The following is a 20692-nucleotide window of genomic DNA, read 5'->3' on the forward strand; positions in this document are numbered from 1 at the left end:
CACACATAGTTTTCCCTTTTTTCTCTGTGAGTTATGAAAAAACCAGTATAATTCCTTAAAGTCAGTTTTTTTTTCCCCAATGGAGTGAACTTCATATTCATAGTAATGTCTGATTCTACCCTGGTGTCCAGTTACTAACTTGTGCAGTCGGGAGCAGTGCCTGTCCAGGTCCCATTGGCTGTGCAATGCCGCGTCATTAGTCCTGAGGTCCTGTAGCCTTCCCAGCAGGCATAGATGACCGAGCTGGAGAACAGAATGCCATCGCTGCTGACAATCATTCCGTTGGTGGGAGTGCCAGGGTTGCCACAGGACACAGCTGTCAAGCAGACAAGAACAAAACACACACAGTGAGTGACCCGGGATGAAAATGGCAAACCCAGGAGAGCAGTGGTTATCACTGCAATAGACCCTGCATTTATTACAAAAACAAAGCGCATAATCCTACGGGAGTTCCTTAATATATGCCTCATTATGACTCACGCGTTATTTTACTGATTAGCCATAAATATAAAAATAACCTTTCAATGTATCTTTTCTAAAGTGAATTACTTCCAAACAAATTAAAACATGAGATAAGCATCCACGGTACAAGACCTTGCTGTTTGGGGATGGGATGTTTTCAACAGCCTTGCTATTTGAGGATTGAATGCTTTTAATACCATGACAGAACTGTTATGATTTTTTTCAAAAGAATATCTACGATATTAGCAATAGGGAAGCATGTTCCTTGAGGTAATCACTGTGTTCTTAAAAATCTAGGCAGTTCAGGTCACATTTTACATCTCTAGGAGAATTCACTTTGGAAAATAAAGCAAGCCTCAGAAACATGAATGTCTGCACTTGAACTGCTCTGTAAACTGGTGTCCTCAATCTAACGGCAGCTGTGTTAATTGACTTTGACATGACTGAACTTTGTATTTCTCTCAAAAGGCTCTTAATGCCATGTAGAGGCAGTAAGACCTCAATTAACGATGGCGAGTGCAACAGGTCTGCTCTCTGTGTCTATTTTTTATGCTCTTTAGTCAGTAAACAAAGTTTGGCTGCTGCTGGGTACGATTCAGGATGAACATTTCAATCTACGATTCTTATTTTTATTTTTTTGCCTTTTTTAGTTCAGTCTGTTTACCAGAAAGATTGCTGTATTTTCTCCTTGGCACTGTCGCAATAGTATACAATAGGCAGGTACATAAAGGATGTGGCCCTTGGCTGGTTTCAATAAGAAGAATATCTATCATGAGACTGCCTCCGAGAATGATCCAAATATTTAAAAATACTTTTTGCACATTTGATTGATCCAATTTCAAATCTGGCCTGGAGAACAAAGGTACATTCTTCTGCAAAACATTGAAGAAAACATCCTGCAAAATTTGCACAGCATATAAAAGTCACTGTACTGGGAGTGGAGGGGACTGCCTTCCTTGTTACATAGAAAAAATGCACTTGTGCTCAGGTTGAGCTGGATCTTGTTTGAAAATGTACTGTGGGGTGCGCACGCTAGTGCTTCCTGCCCACGTGATGGCAGATGTGAGTACTCGGTCACAGTCCTCTTTGATGGCTCAGGTTTAACTTCCGACCCTTTCTAACACACACCTATTAGCAGTTTCCTGGTTGGCATATGAGTTGGGATATATTCACCAATCCAGAAGCAGATAGTATTTAAGGTTCTCTAAAACTTGAAAGTTTTGCGATGACTATGATATATATTAAAATTTCATATTGCAATAATTAAGGGTTGGACTATCCAAGACAACTATTCATTCAACAAACATTTATTCATCACGTACTGTGCAACAGGTACTGTGTTGAGGTACTAACGGAAAGCCTGTTACACAAAGGAATTGCCTTTGGTGCAGTTCACAGTTTAACAAACCAAAAGAAGACCGTGTCGTCAATATTACCAGATCTGATGTTATTGTCATCTTGTGTTCTAATTATATCTGCTATTCAATTGTATGTGTAAATCTTCAAAAGCCACCTATGTAGAACTAATGCTCAAATGAATCAAATAATTGATGAAAAATATTCAATTCAGTTTGTAAGCAAACTAAAATGGTAGTTAGCTAATATTGTCCATGAATGAGTACCATCATAATGCTGTCCTATTATTGAGAAAGTCCCCTCAAATATTGTACGGTGTAAAGTACAATTCATGACTAGTCTTCTCTTTTTCTGGCTGACAAAAACCACTTTTACTCATGGTTATAACCACGAAAATGACTAGAAGGCAATGTCAACATCTCTGCTTTTATTTTAATGCAGTGATGTAAAATTATAAGAGAGGACTGATACTAAAGCAAAACAACAGATTAAATTTAGAGGAGAAAAAAGAAAAATAAATTAGAAGAGGAAAAATAAATTAACTTGTAAGTTTAAACTTTGCCATATTTTCTGTTTCCTGAGTTTATTTTCTTTTGAAATACGCTTTTTAAAAAAGTACATTTGGTTAATGTGACTTCTTCAGCTGAAACATATTTTTCTTTAACTCAGTTTACAATAACATTATACTTATTTTAAATATACTTTATTGTTTACAAATATTAGTGCTGTTCATTTTACATGCTACCTAAGAAACATTGCTGTTAAATTGAGTTAAATAGATGTGACTATTTGCTCATGCGAGCTACATAAACCTGAGCAATCAATTTAGATTCCTTAGACGTAGTGCCTTTAACTGTAAAATGAGTATTATATAAATACTTACTCCCACCTGTAACAAAACTACCCATGCTCTACGTAAAATGTCTAGTAGATGTGACGTGTTTGTTAGTGTTAGCAATGAGGTGGCTTGTAGCTTATGCTATTGTTATTTTCACCATCATCACTTTCTTACTTCTTGAGTAAAATGTAGCCTTATTATAATTTCATTGGAAAGAGAAATGAGTTCCCTAATGCAACTGAAACCAAATGTTTTAGTTATGTGATGCAACTTCATGAGATAGATCCATTTGAAACGGTAAGTTTGAGCCTATGATTAAAAGGCTAGATTGCTAACAAAAGCAACTATGATTTAATTCTTTGAGTTGAGAGATTTTACATGACTTTTCATTTTGAATTATAATTTCCTCCTCCTTTTGACAATGTATTCAATTTACCATCAGAATCTAATTTTTTGACGGAAGATTTAGAGGAGATAATCTCATTGGCTTTGAAATAATGTTAACTAGGGGACTGGTCAAGTCATAGCTGGTCATAGAAACTACACTTCCTGGAAACGCAACCACTGGAAACATCCTTTTTCATTGACAGTAACTCACACTTCAGTGATTTGTACCTATGATAACAAATGAGAAACACAATAAAAACCTACAGATTCTCCAAAAAGTATTTCAGATTTTTGCTGGGGACTGTGTGTGTGTGTTCACTCATTGATTTTATGATTTTTAAATGTAATTTGCTGTTTTATTGGTGTAGCATCTGTTGCAATTGGTTTCATCAGCTTCCCATGATGTCTGTATCACATAATGCGGTTTTGGAAGTAGTCAATTTTGAGGGTCATGGCATGTTTGAGAAATATTTTCAGCATTGCAACATTTTTGTAACTTTTTTCATCTGTATATGCATCTTTTAAGGTCTAAGTTCTTAATTTTTTTCATGGAAAACTTTACATTTCAAACTATAGAAAACCAAAATGCTATTTAAAAAAATACTTTGCATAGTCTGATTTAGGTACATTGGGAAGTGAAATGCAGTTAAGTTCTCCTATTCAAATAAATCAATTTATGTGTACTTCAATGAAATAGGACTCATAGTGCGCCTTCATAGCCCAAAGAGTGAGATTTCCAAGGAAAGACATTGTTCACTCTCAACTGCTACAATTTGGTTCATCTTTTAAGTTTTCAAAACTGAAATCCTGGAGGTAAACATGATACAAAATGTGAGTCTCAGTGAATGGCTCTCTTTGATAGAATATTTTGTATTCAGCTTTCTGGGAGTGTCAGAGTCTCTGCTCAACAGACACCAAGTTCAGGCTGCAAAGCAGGGTTTAGGCTCAATTATTGCATTTGGTGTTCTTGAAAACAGAAGTATTGTCCTGGTTTTTATCAGCATCAGAATCTATCTATAAACTCTGAATTATTATGCCAGAACTTATGTATGGACATGAAGGCCTCTTTGTAACTATCTTAAATTTTAAATAAAAAACTTCTGATGATTGATCTCTAAGCCTCCCTGTTTTTAAACAATGGAGAATTAAGACCCAGAACCAAGACTTTGTGAACTCCACCTAGAATCAGGTCTAGAGTCCAAATGTCTCGAGTCAGGAACCATGCTGCTTTTCAAAAGTCCTGAATGACAAATGCTACAGATACATTAAGCTATTGTTAAATGTGACTTATGAGAAATGTTGAAATTTTAATATGGAAATGGTTTTAATTTATTGGAAACATCTTTTGTAACACCACATTTATAAATACAGGATTACACAAATTTCGCAATAGTAATATAAGCAACCCTTACACACCCTTTAGTGAGATTCACTACTTACATTTTGCTCACATTTTTTTCTCTCTTTCTCTCTAAATATGTATATTCTGAAGTATTTGAGTGTAAGTTTCAGACAGGAGGACTCTTTACTGTTAAATATTTCAGTATGTGTTTCCTATAAACAGACATTTTCTTATATAACCACAATAAAATTATTAAAAGCATGAAATTTAACTCTGATGTAATGTTGTCTCATACACACCCATGATCTAATTTACTTTAAGCTCTTGAACACATTTTTAATACCTGCCTTAGTGTCCTGTGTTAGTTCACCACCCAGATCATCTCAGGGTCAGATTGTACTATCTCACTAATGCCCTTCATCACTCTCTTTTGTTCATTGCAGGACCTAATCCAAGACCACACACTGCACGTATCAGGTCTCTTAAATCTGAAAGAATCGCTCAGACTGTGTCTTTTCTGAACTTGACATTTCTTCATAAGCACAGACAAGCTGATTTGTTGCATGCCCCTAGGGTTTCAGGGGTTTTTATTGCTGCTGCTTCAGCATCAGATTCAGGTTATGCATTTCAGTGGCAATATCACAGAAATGACAATGTCCCTTTTCCGGTGCTTCATATCAGGAAGCATAGAGTATCTCCTTGTTAAAATATTGGTGATACTGGCTTATCCCACATGAAAGCTTACCTAAGGTACTATATGATAGAGTAGAAAACACTTTGGTTTTGGTGAGAAAACACTGCTCTCATGCAAATTTTAATACAGTAATCTCTACAAGATGAGAGGGAACTAAACAATTTGCATTCGATTAAAAACTTTCTATCAGTTCGTAGTGTCATACTTCAGTAAATAACAAAAGTATGACCCTGCAATTCATGGCCACAGGGAACCACTTCTCACTAGGAAGCAGTGATATTTGACCTAAGACAACATGTTTCGGGCTTGGTCTTAAGATTTACACTACTTTGATTGTCAAGAGGCAATTCAGAGTAAAAAATTATCTTGAATTACTGTGTTTCTGTGACATATGTGTATGCCTATATTAGATGCACATATATAGTCGAAAATAGTCTTTGAGAATAAATACAATATGAATGTGCAAATATAACATATAAATATTCAAATATATACACACATGCCCACATGTGCATATACGGTATTATTTTATATGTGAAATTAATGTAACATGGGTTATATAATATCGACAGATCATATGCATATATTATTTCTATTTATCTATATAGAATGTATAATACAGTAAAGTACAATGAAGATTAAGGAAATTTGACTCAAATTTCTCGTAATGATAGTGTGTATGTGAGCTTATTCAAGTTGGTCAAATTATATGGAAATTGTTTCATACGTACGAAAATACATATTGAATTAATTAGCATAACCTTTCTAGACTCAAAATTCTATTGAGAGATTTGCTTGTAAAGAATTCCTAACATTTACAGTTCTATCTGTCTGAGTTCTAAATAAGGTTCTGAAAATGGAGTACATGGTCACCACCACCTCTCGGTTCACCTTTCCTGGAGGCTACATTTCTGATACACAGTGCCGTGCCTGTGGCCATTCTCACTGTCATTACTGGAGCACTCCACCACTTCCTGCTATGCCTCTCAAACATTAGAATCAAATAGACTCACTCCAAAATATTTCACAGAATAGAACTCCAGATTCCTGTGAAATATGGTGCTCCAAACATGGGCCACCAATGGATTGAAAATGACATGTGAGTGAAGCCTGCTTCCAGCTGCAGAAATTCCCATCAGCGATCTGCATTGATCCTACTCATCACTGGGGAACCCCACTCACTCACTGCCAGGATCTAGAAAATGCCGGCAACAGCACATATAGATTATCACTGGGAGAAGATGAGAAGCTTTTGTGTCATGAACTTCCAAACAATAAGGATCTGTGTGATGGGACCTGTGGACACTAGGAATCCCTCTATGCACTCAGTCATGATTTTTGATGATGCTTTTACAAATTTTTTGGGGAAAAGATTTTATTGTACAAATAGTATAAATCTCTAGAATTTCTGTAGAATTTTTCCAGGCATTTTAGTACAAGTTGTGTGGTTTTAACTTTCAAGGTGGACCTCAAGGCTTGTGGTTACTCACCCTCACACACCGGCTGCAGCCCTGACCATGACCCGTTGAGCAAGCACGTGCGCTCAGGGGAGCCCCTCAGCTGGTGCCCCATTTCACAGGAGAAGCGGAGAAGACTCTTTGTCTTAAATTCATCCCCAAGTCGAGACCCATGTGCTGGGGTCCCTGGATCACCACAGAATCCAGGATTATTTCCTATTGAAAATAAACACATATGGCCATCCACAATTGTGTTAGACGTGTTTTAAGCAGAGTTGTTACATTTAAAGATAATGAAAAGTGGTTGAACTTTGTGTTTAACATGAGTTACGGTGACACAACATTCTGGCAATCATGTTAGAAATAATTTCTCTGTGACAGCCCCAGAATGAGAGAATTTGGGCTGTTGCTCCTGTGTTACTAAATTCACAATAGCCTATTCAAGTGTGGCTGTGAGAATAAACAGCATTTCCTTCGGAAGGAGGAAGATGCTGGGAATGGCAAATGTATCAAGTGTTCACTGAAAAAGCAGGTAGAGATAGCAAAAGGAAAATGGGGCTTTAGGTCAATTGGGAATGTAAAAAAAAGAAAAAGTGAAACGAGAGGTTTGATTCCTCATGACTGTCTTCCAGAGCTGCCGGTTCATTGAATTCAAATTGTTTAAGAAACATTCTTGAGAAAAATATGTTTTTTTCGAACAGGACCAATGTGGTTAATGATGACAGCGGTGGGGAAAATTAAACGCATAAGAATAAAGAGCAAGCAGGGACACCTGGAGCCATGGCAGGCAAGAGCCTCCTCACAAATGCGATGCGGACACTCCCGGAACCCCTGGAGGAGAATGTGTAAAGTGATGGGTCTAAGGATAACGGCGAAGATGAAGACAGTATCTATAGCAGTGGCGTGTTTGGCTAGAAATGGAACGATAATTTCAAATGGGTGTGTAATTATAGGGCATTTCAAGTAAGTATAAGTCATCATTATTTGAAGTCATTGTCTGAGAGGTTATTTGACATTTGCAATTGTGTGACTCCCCCGTGGGCCCCTCACCTGTGCAGTGGGGCAGCGATCCGCTCCAGCGACTGTCTTCCTGGCACACCCTAGTGCTGTTGCCTATAAGACTCTGGCTCCCTCGGCATGAGTAGTGCACCACGGCGCCGTATGTGAACGACTCCCCAGCAACGACAGCATTGGCAGGCACCCCTGGGTGTCCACATGATATAGCTTAAGAAAAGAAGAGAAAATAAGACAAATGAGGACATCCTTCCAGTGAAACCACTTTGTATTGGTAAATCTCCCATACAGACACCCATACCAACCTCGTTCATTAAAGAAAAACACCTAAATATTGTCATATAGCCCCACAGTTCCCTTATGTAATTTGTGAGAAATATGCCAATTTTCAGATGACGTGTCCTCCTCAAATTTATTTAAGGAGAGGTTCTGCTGATGAAGTTTTGTTTTGTTTTGTTGAATAGCTTTGCTTACAGTGGAAATTTACATTTGCTTACAGTGAAAATTTTCAAGGAGATAGCCATACTGACTACATTTTTCTATCGACCCTTAACTATATTTCAAATGAACAGTATTATAGGAAATCTGAGAAAGTAACGTGGATCCATTAAAACTATTTCCTCTATTTTTTCAGTTAATATTACATTCATATGCTTTGCTTTGGGACATGATTCTGTCAAATATGCTTCAACTTCAAGTTCACATGTGTAAGAAAATCATTTTAACAATTTCTCTTTGAATAAGTGGCAGTCTAATATGTATAATTAAATGATACTCAAATATTCATTAATTTATTCCTCTAATTGTTCTACAAAGTAATCTCAGTATTTCCATTCATTTCCTTGAAATTATACCAGATCAGGCCCCAAATCTATTTATAAATATCCTTCAAAAAGACAAATTCTGCAAATTAATATAGGACAGTGAAGGTTTATTTCTTTTTTTCTGTACAGTACCAAATGAGGGCTAGCAATGGACAAATTTTTATCTTTGTGCAAACAGAACTAACTGATTTGAGACTACCAAAGAATTACTCAAAGGGGACTGCTTTAATATACTAGAGTAATTTCATTTGGTAATGAGATACCCAGAGGCGTTATCAACCAGAGAGGTAGATTTGAATGTCTGGAAGCCATGGCCACCCACTGAGTCACATCAGCCCTCACTTTCTGTCTTGTATGGACATTGATTAGCTGGAGAACCAGATTTTATTCACACTGAGTCCGACAAAGAAGCCAATTAGGTCTGAAACAGTGAAATGCTAGGTAACCGACCATTTCCAGGTAAAATAAGAGATGAAAAAGAAAACATCCCATGAAACAATGTCACAGCAGAATCAGACCTGGAGCTCAGCTGCTCTAGAGTATGGAAAAGAAAAGGCTGCCCTGAGATCTTTGGATTCCCAAAGTCATGGCAATTCCAACTGTTGACACCAAGAGGAGGGATCTGGCCGCCAAGGAAAAAAAGGGCCAGCTGAACCCCAGCTCCTGGAGCACATCAGCATCAGTACAAAAACAAATGGAAGTCTCACATAAGCCAGGGGAGACAAAAGAAATGTTCTGGAAAAGACAAAACTAGACCAATTTCCATGAAGAATTCCCATGTGGGAAGGCAAGGACAACAAGAATGCAGGTATAATATGGAGATCGTAACACATCTATAGATGCATTTTTTGTTACATAAGGCTGAGAATTTGTTTGAAAGTTATCACTTTCTTCCTCAACAGGAATTAATTGTACTGTTAAGTTAGAAATTGAGATGACTGTCTGTGTAGATTAGAGGAGTGTGAGGGAAACTCACTTGGAGGAAACAAAAAATCTCTAGTACTAACCCATTCTCAAAATATACTTCACAATGCTGTAACTGAAAAGGCAAGAGACATTATCACCTTTATTGCATGTGTGGTAAACCTGGTCCATAATGAAATTGCCATTGCCTTTCTCATTTTTATTTTTAATTTTTTAGAAATGGGGTCTTGCTTGTTGACTAGGCTGGAGTGCACTGGTGCAATCAATAACTTCCAGCCTCAAGTGATCCTCCCACCTCAGCCTCCCAATGTGCTGGGACTATAGGCATGTGCCACCAGGCCCCACCAGTTTTTAATTTTTAGTTTTTTATAGAGATGGGAGTCCAAGTCCGCCTTCCTTGGACTCCCAAAGTGCAGGGACCACAGGTGTGAGTCTCTGCACCTGGCTTTTACTTTCTTTATGATGCAAAATGCAAAGGACAAATATAAGATTTTGCTTTTAAGGATTGCGTTGCTTCTATCTAATTTCAAAAAGGCTAAAGAGAATAACACCTTTTCCTAAATCTTCAGAGTACGATCTTAAAAGATGATTCTCTTTAAGCTAACTGCCAGTCTGATTTTTCAAGTGAAAGAAAATATGACTTTGGCTATTTGGATAAAATGATATATTCTTGCTAATCCTCATGGTCTAAAATACACTGATAATAAGGGTTTCAGAGAGGCTGTAGGGAAAATTATCATCTATAATTTTCTCTTCCCAGAAGAGTATATCTGTTTTCTGGAGCCATATCCCTTCCCCTGATTTAAAGACTCAATTCATAAGCCAATTACTACCAGGATATGAGCTTTTTTTTCCCTAAGAAAATAAAGATTTAATAACAAATTTATTCATTTATTTATTTTTTATTTTATTTTAAGTTCTGGGATGCATGTGCAGGATGTTCAGGTTTGCTATGTAAGGAAACGTGCACCATGGGGGTGGCTGCACCTGTCAACCCATCACCTAGGTATTAAGCCCAGCAGGCATTAGCCATTTATCCTGATGCTCTCCCCTCCCCAAGCCCCAACAGTGATGTTGCTCCCCTCCCTGTGCCCATGTGTTCTCTTTGCTCAGATCCTACTTATAAGTGAGAATTTGTGGTGTTTGATTTTCTGTTCTTGTGTTTGTTTGCAGAGGATAATGGCTTACAAGCTCCATCCATGTCCCTGTGAAGGACATAATCTCCTTCGTTATTATGGCTGCATCGTATTCCATGGTGTCTAGGTACCATATTTCTTTATTCAGTGTTTCACTGATGTGTACTTGGGTTGTGTACATGTCTTGTTCCTGTGAATAGTGCTGCAATGAACATACACATGCATGTGTCATGGGATCTAATTAAAATAAAGAGCTTCTGCACAGCAAAAGAAACCATTGTCAGAGTGAGCAGACAACCAACAGAATGGGTGAAAATTCTTGCAATCTATCCATCTGAGAAAGGCCTAAGATCTAGAATCTACAAGGAACTTAAACATATTTCCCAGAAACAACCCCATTAAAAAGTGGGCAAAGGACATGAACAGACACTTCTCAAAAGAAGACATTTATGCGACCAATAAACATACGAAAAAAAAAACCTCAGCATCACTGATCATTAGAGAAATGCAAAGCAAAAGCAAAACTACAATGAGATACCATCTCATGCCAGTTAGAATGGCAGTTGTTAAAATGTCTGGAAACAACAGATGCTGGTGAAGCTGTGGAGAAACTGGAACCCTTTTACACCATTGGCATGAATGCAAATTAGTTCCACCATTGTGGAAGACAGTGTGTGAATCCTCAGAGTTAGAACAAGAAAAACCACTGGACCCTGCAATCCCACTACTGGGTATATACCCAAAGGATATGAGATTTTATTGTAGTCACCATGGACTGTACCAGAAATGCTCACAAGACCCAAACAGGTCTGATGGTGCTCCCCACTTTGGCCATAGGTGCCATGTCAACAGATGGAAGCTCCACACCACAGCCCTTCACCCACCTGGGCTGAGTGAGAGTAAGGGTGGGAGATGCCTGGTGTGGAGGTCCTGGCTTCTATGCCGTGTCTGACCTGTGTGGACCAGGCTACCTGCTATGCTGAGGCTGAAGGCCAGCCATGAGAAAGAGAGGTAAAGGCATCATTGTCCAAGTGGTGTCCAGTAACCTGGGCCATTTCTCCTGAGGATACCCGTGTCCCTGACCCTTCTAATTTGTTTAAGTCATATTTGGTGATTTCTGGCAACTCTATCTACAGCTATCATGAAAATACCGACAATTGGTGATGGGAGAGCAGAGGGAATTAAAATCCAGTGCCTTTTAAATATACTTATGGAGTTTTCTGCTGATGGTACCCGTGCAGGGTGCTGTGCACAGAAATGGGGAACAACTCTGACTTACCCAAACACTTGGGCAGAGATCGGTCCCATAAGCCATTTGCCATACAGGTCAAGGCTGAAGATCCCAGCAAGTAAAATCCCTTCTTGCAATGGTAGAGGACACTCATTCCGTACTCAAAATTCTCAGGGAAGTTCTGCTGCCCGTGACGAATGGCGTTTTCCACAAAGCCTGGATCGGAACAGTTCACCACTAGAAAGTACAACATTTCAGACACCGTTTAGAAAGAGCTAGCGATAGCAAAGCAAGCAGGTCAGAGATGAAGGCGAATTCCTCATAACTTGAGAAGCTCAGAAACCGACAACCTGATGGCGGAGGCCCATGAAATGCCAGTCTCGAGGGCACTGACCACTTTGGGCCACTCTTCTTCAAGAAGTGTCAAGCAAAAGTGTCAATCGCTATCTACCACAATAGCAATTTTCACATGAGGCTAATTTCCTCTAGTTCCTAACAACGTTTCTTCATTGTAAATCCTGAAATTAGTTTTCTTGGCTAAGTTTTTATGTTCTAAAAATGATCAAACAGAATGGGCTGAGGTTCACTTAGTTTAAATGCTTTCACTTAAGAGTGGTGTTTTAGAACGGTAATTACCCCCAACACACACACACCTACATGCATTAGTGTTTTAATATGTGTGCCTAAAATAATTTTGCTCTATGTGGAACACAACTAAAAATGACAATTATTCCATCAACACTTAATAGGCATGCACATCAAGCCAGCCTCTGATTTAGTTCTCTTCTCCCTTTAGAAGCAGGCTTGTGGAGAGGCAGTCCTCTGCAGCGTGTGGGACACGCTCTGGTTCCTCTGAAAGGCATTAGCTTGAATGCCTGTTTGGCGTCTGCATGGGAATTAGTGATGTGCTTTTGCAGGTGCAGAGGAAAAGAAAAAAACCCTGATTACCTCATTCTTTGACCCACCCCACCAGTGAATGAGGCAGCTGTTACAGAGGCCACACTCTCTCCAGATATTTCTGGCTCAGAAAATCACTGTGCAAATGAATCTCAGGTGGGCTCTGCACACCATGGGTCCCAGAAGCTGAAGGCAAACGCAGTACCCAATCTGTGCATTTTATTTCTTCTCTATTCAAAAAAGGAAGGCTGAGGTCAGAATTGAGGCTTACAGCGTTCCCTTTTAGTGCAGTACAATGTTTTATGCTTCTTAAAACAATTCTGAGTTAACGGAAGAAAGTATAGAGCTATTTTGAATCAAAAAAGAAAAACAAACAAAACAAAAGCCTGTAGTTTTGGCAGATATCTTTTAAGGTCCCACAGGGCATTGCATCTGCAATAAAATTGTAACCAAATCTCTAAAACAGCAGGAATTACCTCCTGTGAGAAAATGGAATTAGCTTAACATGTGATTATTTGTATAACGTGGAAGACGACCACACTGTCCCATTCTTACACGAAGTTTAAGAGATGGAAACAGCTCCCCATGCCACACTTTCCTAAGGAGGTGGATAGCCCGAGGCTATCCACTAGGAACACTAAAGATACTGGTGTGTTCATGTTTGTGCTTATATTGCTCTTAGGAGACGGTCCAAAAGTAGTTTCAAACCATGACTGCATCAAAGTAGAGGAAGCCACTTAGGATAAATGAGTAGAAGGCTTTGACCATCTCCCACTAGGATGCCCGAGAGAAACCAAATGGCCCCAGGATGCCGAAGGCCAGATTGAGCTGATGCCAGCATTTCTCCTCCTTCTCCTTCATCTCTTCCTCCACCTCTGTGTCCTCTCCTCCTCCTCCTCTGCTTCCTCCTCCTCTTCCTTCTTCTCCTCCTCCATCTCCTTGTCCTCTCCATCTCCTTTTCCCTCCTCCTCTTCCATCCCTCTTTTCCTTCTCGTCTTTCTCATCCTCCTTCTCTTTCTTCCCTTCCTTATCGTTTTCATCTTTTCTTTGTCCCTCTCTTAAAGCTTCAGTGGCAGACAGGTATTTATTGTGCAGTAACAACAGGACCCGACGCTTCCTTCTCCCTGCAGGCAGAGAACTAAATGTTCTCTGAACTCCTCCATGGCTGATGAAGGAGGATTTATAATACGTGAGTTTCACCACCTTGCTGTGAAACTATGGACTGGAATTCTCTTTAAGGGTCACTCTTGGAGATGATAGACCCCTCTTCTTGGCAATCATTCTGCAATGCTAGATTGTATTAGAATTGCTCGGAAGGTGTGCGTTGAAATGCTAAGCCCTGAGTTTCTACCCCTTCTTTTCCTAGTTCAATATCCTTAACATACTGAGCAGTGAAAAATGTTTGATAGCAACAAATATTCTTTGAGCTCCATGTGGGGAAACTGAGTGGACCTTAAAATGAAAGAAGCATGGATACAAATACTCTAAATCTGCTCGCTCATTTTTTCAGTCCTGCATAGAGTTTCAGTCAGAAGTATTTTCTTTTATTCTTTCCTATTTAATTCTGAGGCTCCATTAAGAGATTCACCTGTTTCTATGTGCTGGAGGAAAACTAGGGCAGGAATAATTCAATTTATTTGTCCATGATAGAACTTCCAGATTATTGTTGCAAATGGGTGTGTTTTATCATACAGGGAATAATTTATCTTCCAGAAGAGTTTGTTAGTGACCAACCAATCCACACCAGCACCTTTCCCAGCTGTATTTGTTTTCCCACTTTATATGCAAACAATTCCTTTCCAGGGATCTGGTGGAAAGAGTCTTGTGTGACTGACAGGTGAGCTGTTGGTTTGGAAACTATAGGTAGAAATGGCCAGTGAAGTTCATGGTGTGGAGGTATGTCAGGCGCACCTGCAACTTCTCCAGACCTGGTTCAAGACACGGTGTTAAGTACAGGGTAATGCGTCAGAAAGAAATAAAGAGGTTCACTTTAGACTGATGAACCTCATTTTAACACCTTACCCCCCAATATGCTAAGACTTGATGTCCAGGTGTGAAAACCTGACATGGAACCTAATTTTGTCAGCTGGGAGGAACGAGAACACTGATGTCTTATATACATTTAGCCCAGCGTGGAGAAATTCCAATGAACACATATGCTGTGATCTGTGGCAACAGCTGGGTATGTGGAAGGGTAAAAGAAGAAGTTAATACACTGATCAATAACAGGTCCAAAGTCACGATGATCACTGAACTAGAAATACACAAGGATCAGGACCCCTGATCCTCGTCTGAACACATGTCTGGTATAGCATAATAATCAAATGCATCAGCATTCCTTGGTGACATGAATCCCAGCTGCACCCCACTCCCTTTTTCCTGGAGAGTACCAGCTGGAAATCTTATCCCTTCATTGGGTTCTACTCATCAAGCCATTTTCTCTGTATAGGCTCCCTAATCAGAGATGTCATCTTAAAGATGCTCAAGTAGAAATACAAACATGGCCGGGCGTGGTGGCTGCAATGACACCTGTAATTGCAGCACTTTGGGAGGCTATGCGGGCAGATCACTTAAGGTCAGGAGTTCGAGACCAGCCTAGCCAACATGGTGAAACCCCATCCCTACTAAAAATACAAAAATTAGCCAGGTGAGGTGGTGGGCGCCTGTAATTCCAGCTACTTGGGCAGCTGAAGTAGGAGAATTGTTTGAACCAGGGAGGTGCAGGCTGCAGTAAGCCAAGATCATGCCACTGCACTCCATCCTGGGAGACAGAGTGAGACTCTGTCTGAAAAACAAACAAACAAAAAGCAAATATGGATAAGAACATCAGTTTCTATTATTTATTCTCTTTCAAACTTTTTTGAGGACCATGGAGGTCCTTCTTATCCAGTGATGTCCCTATTCTCAGTTAAGTGAATGTACTGATTGCCTGATGAAGGAAACATGAAAACACCAGTTTGAGATTTAATGGCAAATGATTTGAGCAGTTTTCCCAGCTCCATGATTGGTCACTGCTCCTGTGGCGTGCCTCACATCATGGGTCTCAGCAAAGCACCCGCCCTCTGACCAAGGCTCCTCCTCTAGGAGCTGCTAGTGAGTGCTGCCATGTGCTCACTAACCAGCTGCTTCCCTCTCCAGACTCCCTTCTCCGGGACCAGAAGCAATAACTGCTCCACATCCTCACTTCTTTTCAGAACCCAAAGCAATGGCCGTGTTTTCCTGAAAATCCCCCTAATGACAGAGAAATATGATACATTCCCATCCCAGGTTCCTTCTCCAGCTGCTGATCAATAGAAATGAAGCTGCCTCTCTGCACACTGGTCTCTTCTAGGCAGTTTGGCTCTAAGACGAAGGGCAGTCACAGGGTATCGCGTAAGAGTCTGGTAGTCTCTCCATGGCACGGAGGTTTTTGTTAGGAGCTTGAGCTTTGCAAGATGTTCTCTGCCTTGGAAAGTGAAAAGGGACGATAATCCCCATACATTTGTTCAGAAGTATTCACCTACGGCCCACGGTCCCAGAGCTAGGCAAGGGATTGAGAAAATGAGGTACTTTGAAATGCCTCATCTGTTAGGTGAGCCCGTTGGTCAGAGGCATTGAACCTGGGAAGCACAGAACTGCTCTGGTCCTTCTTTACCCACTGCCTTTGCCATATTTCAATGTGATCATTTCCCTTCAGTTGTAGATTGCTTTCCTTATGGTACGTTAGCAACAGCAGTTGACTGCTACTGCAGATATACCAATTCAGATAAACTTGGGCACACATCCTCTGGCAGCAAAGCCTTATACAATATACATCATCTAAAAGGTGATTTTCCTAAGGTCTTGTGCTTCCATAGGCCAACCATTTCTAGGGTGTAACATTAAGGGTACTTTTTGCTTATGTACAAACTTCATAAAGACATTCAATGTTCTTTCACTTGAAATCGCAATGCTAAAATAGTTCCTAATACCCCTGGCACACTGATACATTTTGAGCTTTTATGTTATGTAAAGTATTTAAATTTCTGTACCAAGGTAAGCACTAAAACATACTAAATATGCATCTACGATGGAAACTGCCACTGTTGGAAATGTAATCAATGACTTAATTAGAAATAATAAAAAGTACCGAAGTTTATAGTCATCAAAATGAAACCAGAATGATTTTCTGAACACAGATATGGACTTATACTAAGACTTGAAAAGTCTCAGAGAATAGAAAACATTTCTTTAAAAAGCAATCTGGAATTTAAATTTGTTTTTACAATAGACATGCTTCAAAATTGCCATTTCCTTATGAGCAAACGTTTTTGAAAGTAAAATTTGTTAATTAATAATTGATTAATGAAAACATACCTTTTTTTAAAAAAAGCAAAAATTCAAATGGAATCACTGAAGTATTCAAATGTTGCGAAAGAAAAAGGTGTTCAAGCAAAGGGTACTTCTATGTTTAAATACATAAATAACATTCAATCCAGAGCTGTGTTTTCTGTCTCTGAGTTTTCAGTAGTCATGAAAGAGACATTGATACATTCCTGGGTTTAATTTCATCTTACTACCAAAAAAAAAAAAGCCAAAACAAAAAACACTTCCCCTTCACACTAAAGTACGATGCACCATCAACAAGACAGATGTTGGAATGGAAAGGAATTGAAGTAAAATCTTAAACACTGTGAACTCAAACATCTAGAAATGCAAACAGACAGGACAGAATTTTCTTGGAAACTCAGATCTAGCCCAGGTCTCTGTGCCTATGTTTAAAGAAATGAATCAAAAAATAAATAACTGAAATTTAAAAACACTAAGCACTTAGTAAAGGCATTCATAAAATTAAAAGCATAAGGGCCCCAAAATGCTAACTATACAGGGTGGAAACAAATGTGTCCGTGAATGAATAAAAAGAGAAATTGAAGATGAGTTATTTTTAAAGGCAAGAATTCTAGATTTTCATGATTGTACACCTGGCCACAGGACAGGAAAAAGCCATGGAGAGATTTGTGCCTACTCTCAAAAACTCTTTCGCCCCTGAATGCTGAGAGTTTGCAGAACTCTTTTTTTTTTTTGAGAGAGTCTCCCTTTGTTGCCAGGCTGGAGTGCAGTGGCTTGATCTCAGCTCACTGCAGCCTCCGACTCTCCAGTTCAAGCGATTCTCCTGCCTCTGTCTCCCGCGTAGCTGGGCTTATGGGCACGCTCCACCACGCACAGTTAATTTTTGTATTTTTAGTAGAATGGGATTTCACCATGTTGGCCAGGATGGTCTCCATCTCCTGACCTCGTGATCTGCCCGCCTCAGCCTCGCAAAGTGCTGGGATTACAGGAGTGGGCCACCGCGCCCGGCCCTGCAGAACTCTTTATACTTCGCCCTTGATTCATGGAGACAGGCTCTTTGGTGTTACTGGGCAGCCTAGAACACTCTTGGAGCAAAGGGTTCATTCCTGGACGCTTTTCCTACCTCGACACGTGGGCAGAGGGCTACTCCACTGGCCATTGCTCCGACACTGGGCTCTGGACGCACCTTGCAGCAAAAAGCCTGTGTTGCAGGTGAAATTTACCACATCGTTCAGGTTGAACTCACTGCCATTGGTGAACCCGTGGGCGGGGTTTCCAGGGTGACCACAGGTGATGGCTGTAGAGAGACAGGTCAACATCATTGTTAAATATTGCACATGTCATCCTTTCCCTTGGGATTATTTACTAAGAAACACGCAGGCATACTAACTGCATGGATGGGAGGTTTTCCACTAATCAGAATGTTTATAGATGGTATTTATATTCAAAAGGGAATATTGGAAGCTAGAACCACAGGCTGACCCTCCAGGCTTTTAATATAATTGTGGAAAATAACAAACACCTGCCAAACACACTTTCCTCATCATCGTAATCATTATTTCTCTCTTGAATCACGACAGAATACCAAATGACTTAAAAATGAAGCAGCGAAAAAGAAGAGATGCTAAAAATTCTTCTATCAATCAGGAGTTTTGAGTATTTTCTCTCTACACACCAGCTCAGATGGTGAAACCCTCCTTTTGAGACATTATGGGGATTTGTTTGATACTTTAAATTGCCCATGTATAAAATTATTGCAATATCAATTTAAACATCATGAAATTAGCAAAATAACTATGCACACTCAGGTCATATTTTTGTTGACAATCTCTTTTGCATGTTCCTCTGAAATGCAGTGAACTGTCATTATGTCATGCCCCAGAAAACAGGAAGGCAGATCAGGGAGATATATCCATCATTCGCCCTTTCAAGAGAAACACAGTACATTCATAAAACTGGTGTTTTCTTCCTCATTTATCTTGTCAACAACTTTTTTCCTCTAAGTAAAGCTTTCACCCTTGAACTTCATACATTTTTCAAGACACTATTACAGATAATCCTTGTCACTCTTGGATAGTTTGTCAACATTTCTTTTGCCTAATTCATAGGAAAATATAGAATATATTAACAAACAATGGGTTTAAGTGCAATTGGGCAATAAAGTCAGAGTGTATCATTCTAAAAATACTAGTCAGTATCTCTGAAGTTATATAGTTTAAGATTGATCATTACATGTAATGTTATTGCTTTCTTTTCCTGGTTTTTTTTTTTTTTTTTTTTGAGATGAAGTCTCGCTCTGTCACCCCAGCTGGAGTGCAGTGGTACAATTTCGGCTCACTGTAACCTCCATCTCCCGAGTTCAAGCAATTCTCCTGCCTCAGCCCCCCTAGTAGCTGGGATTACAGAAGCCCACTGCCACGCCCAGCTAATTTTTGTATTTTAGTAGCGATGGGGTCTCGCCATGTTGTCCAGGCTGGTCTTGAACTCCTGACCTCAGGTGGTCCACCTGCCTCGACCTCCCAAAGTGCTGGGATTACAGGCATGAGCCACCACACCCGTCCAATTTTATCTCTTTCTAGTAAAAGAAAGTGTGCTTACAAAACTCCCTATATTCTTGATAAAACAATGACAGAAATACATGCAACACAGATGAGAAAGGGAGTGCCGCTGTTTCTAGGACCCCAGAGCTGCCTGGCAGACCCAGACTCTTCACCGCCACCCTCCGACAATTGACATTTCTCTCCACCCAGTTTATCCTGTGATAAAATCAGGGAGGAGGAATCCATGACACCACTTGGTCGGGGAGCCATTTAAAATGAATTAATGAGCAAATTAAGTGTGGAGTCTGGAAAAGGAGTTTGTGGGAAAGAAAAAGGGAGGGAGATGAAAAAAAAAAAGGCAGTGAATGTGACAGTTCTGTTCTCTTTCTTTGTACAGGCCAAAGAGAAAGTTTGCTTTTCTGTTTCACAGTGAAGATTACACGGGTGTGTGTTGTGACCTAATAACAGAAGGGACTGTGGCAAAAGGAAGCATCTGATGAATTCGTCCACAAAGAGTGCACTTACGGACACAGACGGGCGTTTGTCCAGACCACCTGTGGTCCTGCAGGCATATCCTCACGGAAGTTCCAACGAGCCGGAAACCGGGATTACACTGGTAAACCACCGTGTCCCTGTAACTGAAGCCATCTCCACTAATATGACCGTTCACAATTGGGTCTGGGGAACCGCAGTGGCCAGCTAAAAACATAAAGCCAATTTAAAATTTAGAGTGCTTGTCATTTATAAAAGCAGTACCAAAGCACAGAGACTGCAAGCAAGATGGATGGAATATTGACCCTATTTTCATAGCGAAGAAATAGTGTACTTCTCAAGCAAAATGTCAGGAGGAAGGCTCCAGAAGGCTGAAAGGCCTAATTTCTTGATTGGTCAAGTTTTGCCTGCAAACGACATTTGTGCCAGAGCACACAGGAGGGCAGAAAGTGGCCTAATTCCACCTGTGAGTTCAGTTTAGTCTGAGGTTCCTTAGCGACAGACACAGGGGACACCACTCACTCCATTAACTTTGACTTACGCTAGGGAAGGCCGCACATCTGCAGTTCATAGAATTTAACAGAGGAGAGCAGGGGACCCCTGAAAGGCCAGCCCCTCAAAGCCTTGTTTCTAGAATTGCATCTAAACTCCACTGCACAGGTGTTTTAGTGTAAGTTAAAAAAACCTTGCTGAGAGAACAAAAGGTTGTTTTGTGTGTTTCTTTCCAGTGGAGTGAACATTCAGAAATTGATTCCTGAAGAAACCCGGTGCCCTCAGGGTCCTAGCATGC

General features: G+C 40.0%; 1 protein-coding gene across 4 annotated transcripts in view; it reads right to left on the reverse strand.

Annotated features, from left to right (window-relative positions):
• Positions 1–20692, reverse strand: part of CSMD1 (CUB and Sushi multiple domains 1) — a 2142320-nt gene that overhangs the window by 28253 nt on the left and 2093375 nt on the right. For all 4 annotated transcript variants that reach the window (XM_035269622.3, XM_017963591.4, XM_008979004.5 and 1 more), the window contains 6 exons: positions 19936–20109; positions 17994–18167; positions 11714–11902; positions 7587–7760; positions 6570–6752; positions 140–316 (listed from right to left, as the gene is read on the reverse strand). In XM_035269622.3, coding sequence (XP_035125513.3) covers positions 140–316; positions 6570–6752; positions 7587–7760; positions 11714–11902; positions 17994–18167; positions 19936–20109 — 1071 coding nt within the window. The remainder of the gene's footprint in view (positions 1–139; positions 317–6569; positions 6753–7586; positions 7761–11713; positions 11903–17993; positions 18168–19935; positions 20110–20692) is intronic.

Source organism: Callithrix jacchus, chromosome 13 (genome assembly GCF_049354715.1).
Source record: "Callithrix jacchus isolate 240 chromosome 13, calJac240_pri, whole genome shotgun sequence".
NCBI lineage: Eukaryota > Metazoa > Chordata > Mammalia > Primates > Cebidae > Callithrix > Callithrix jacchus.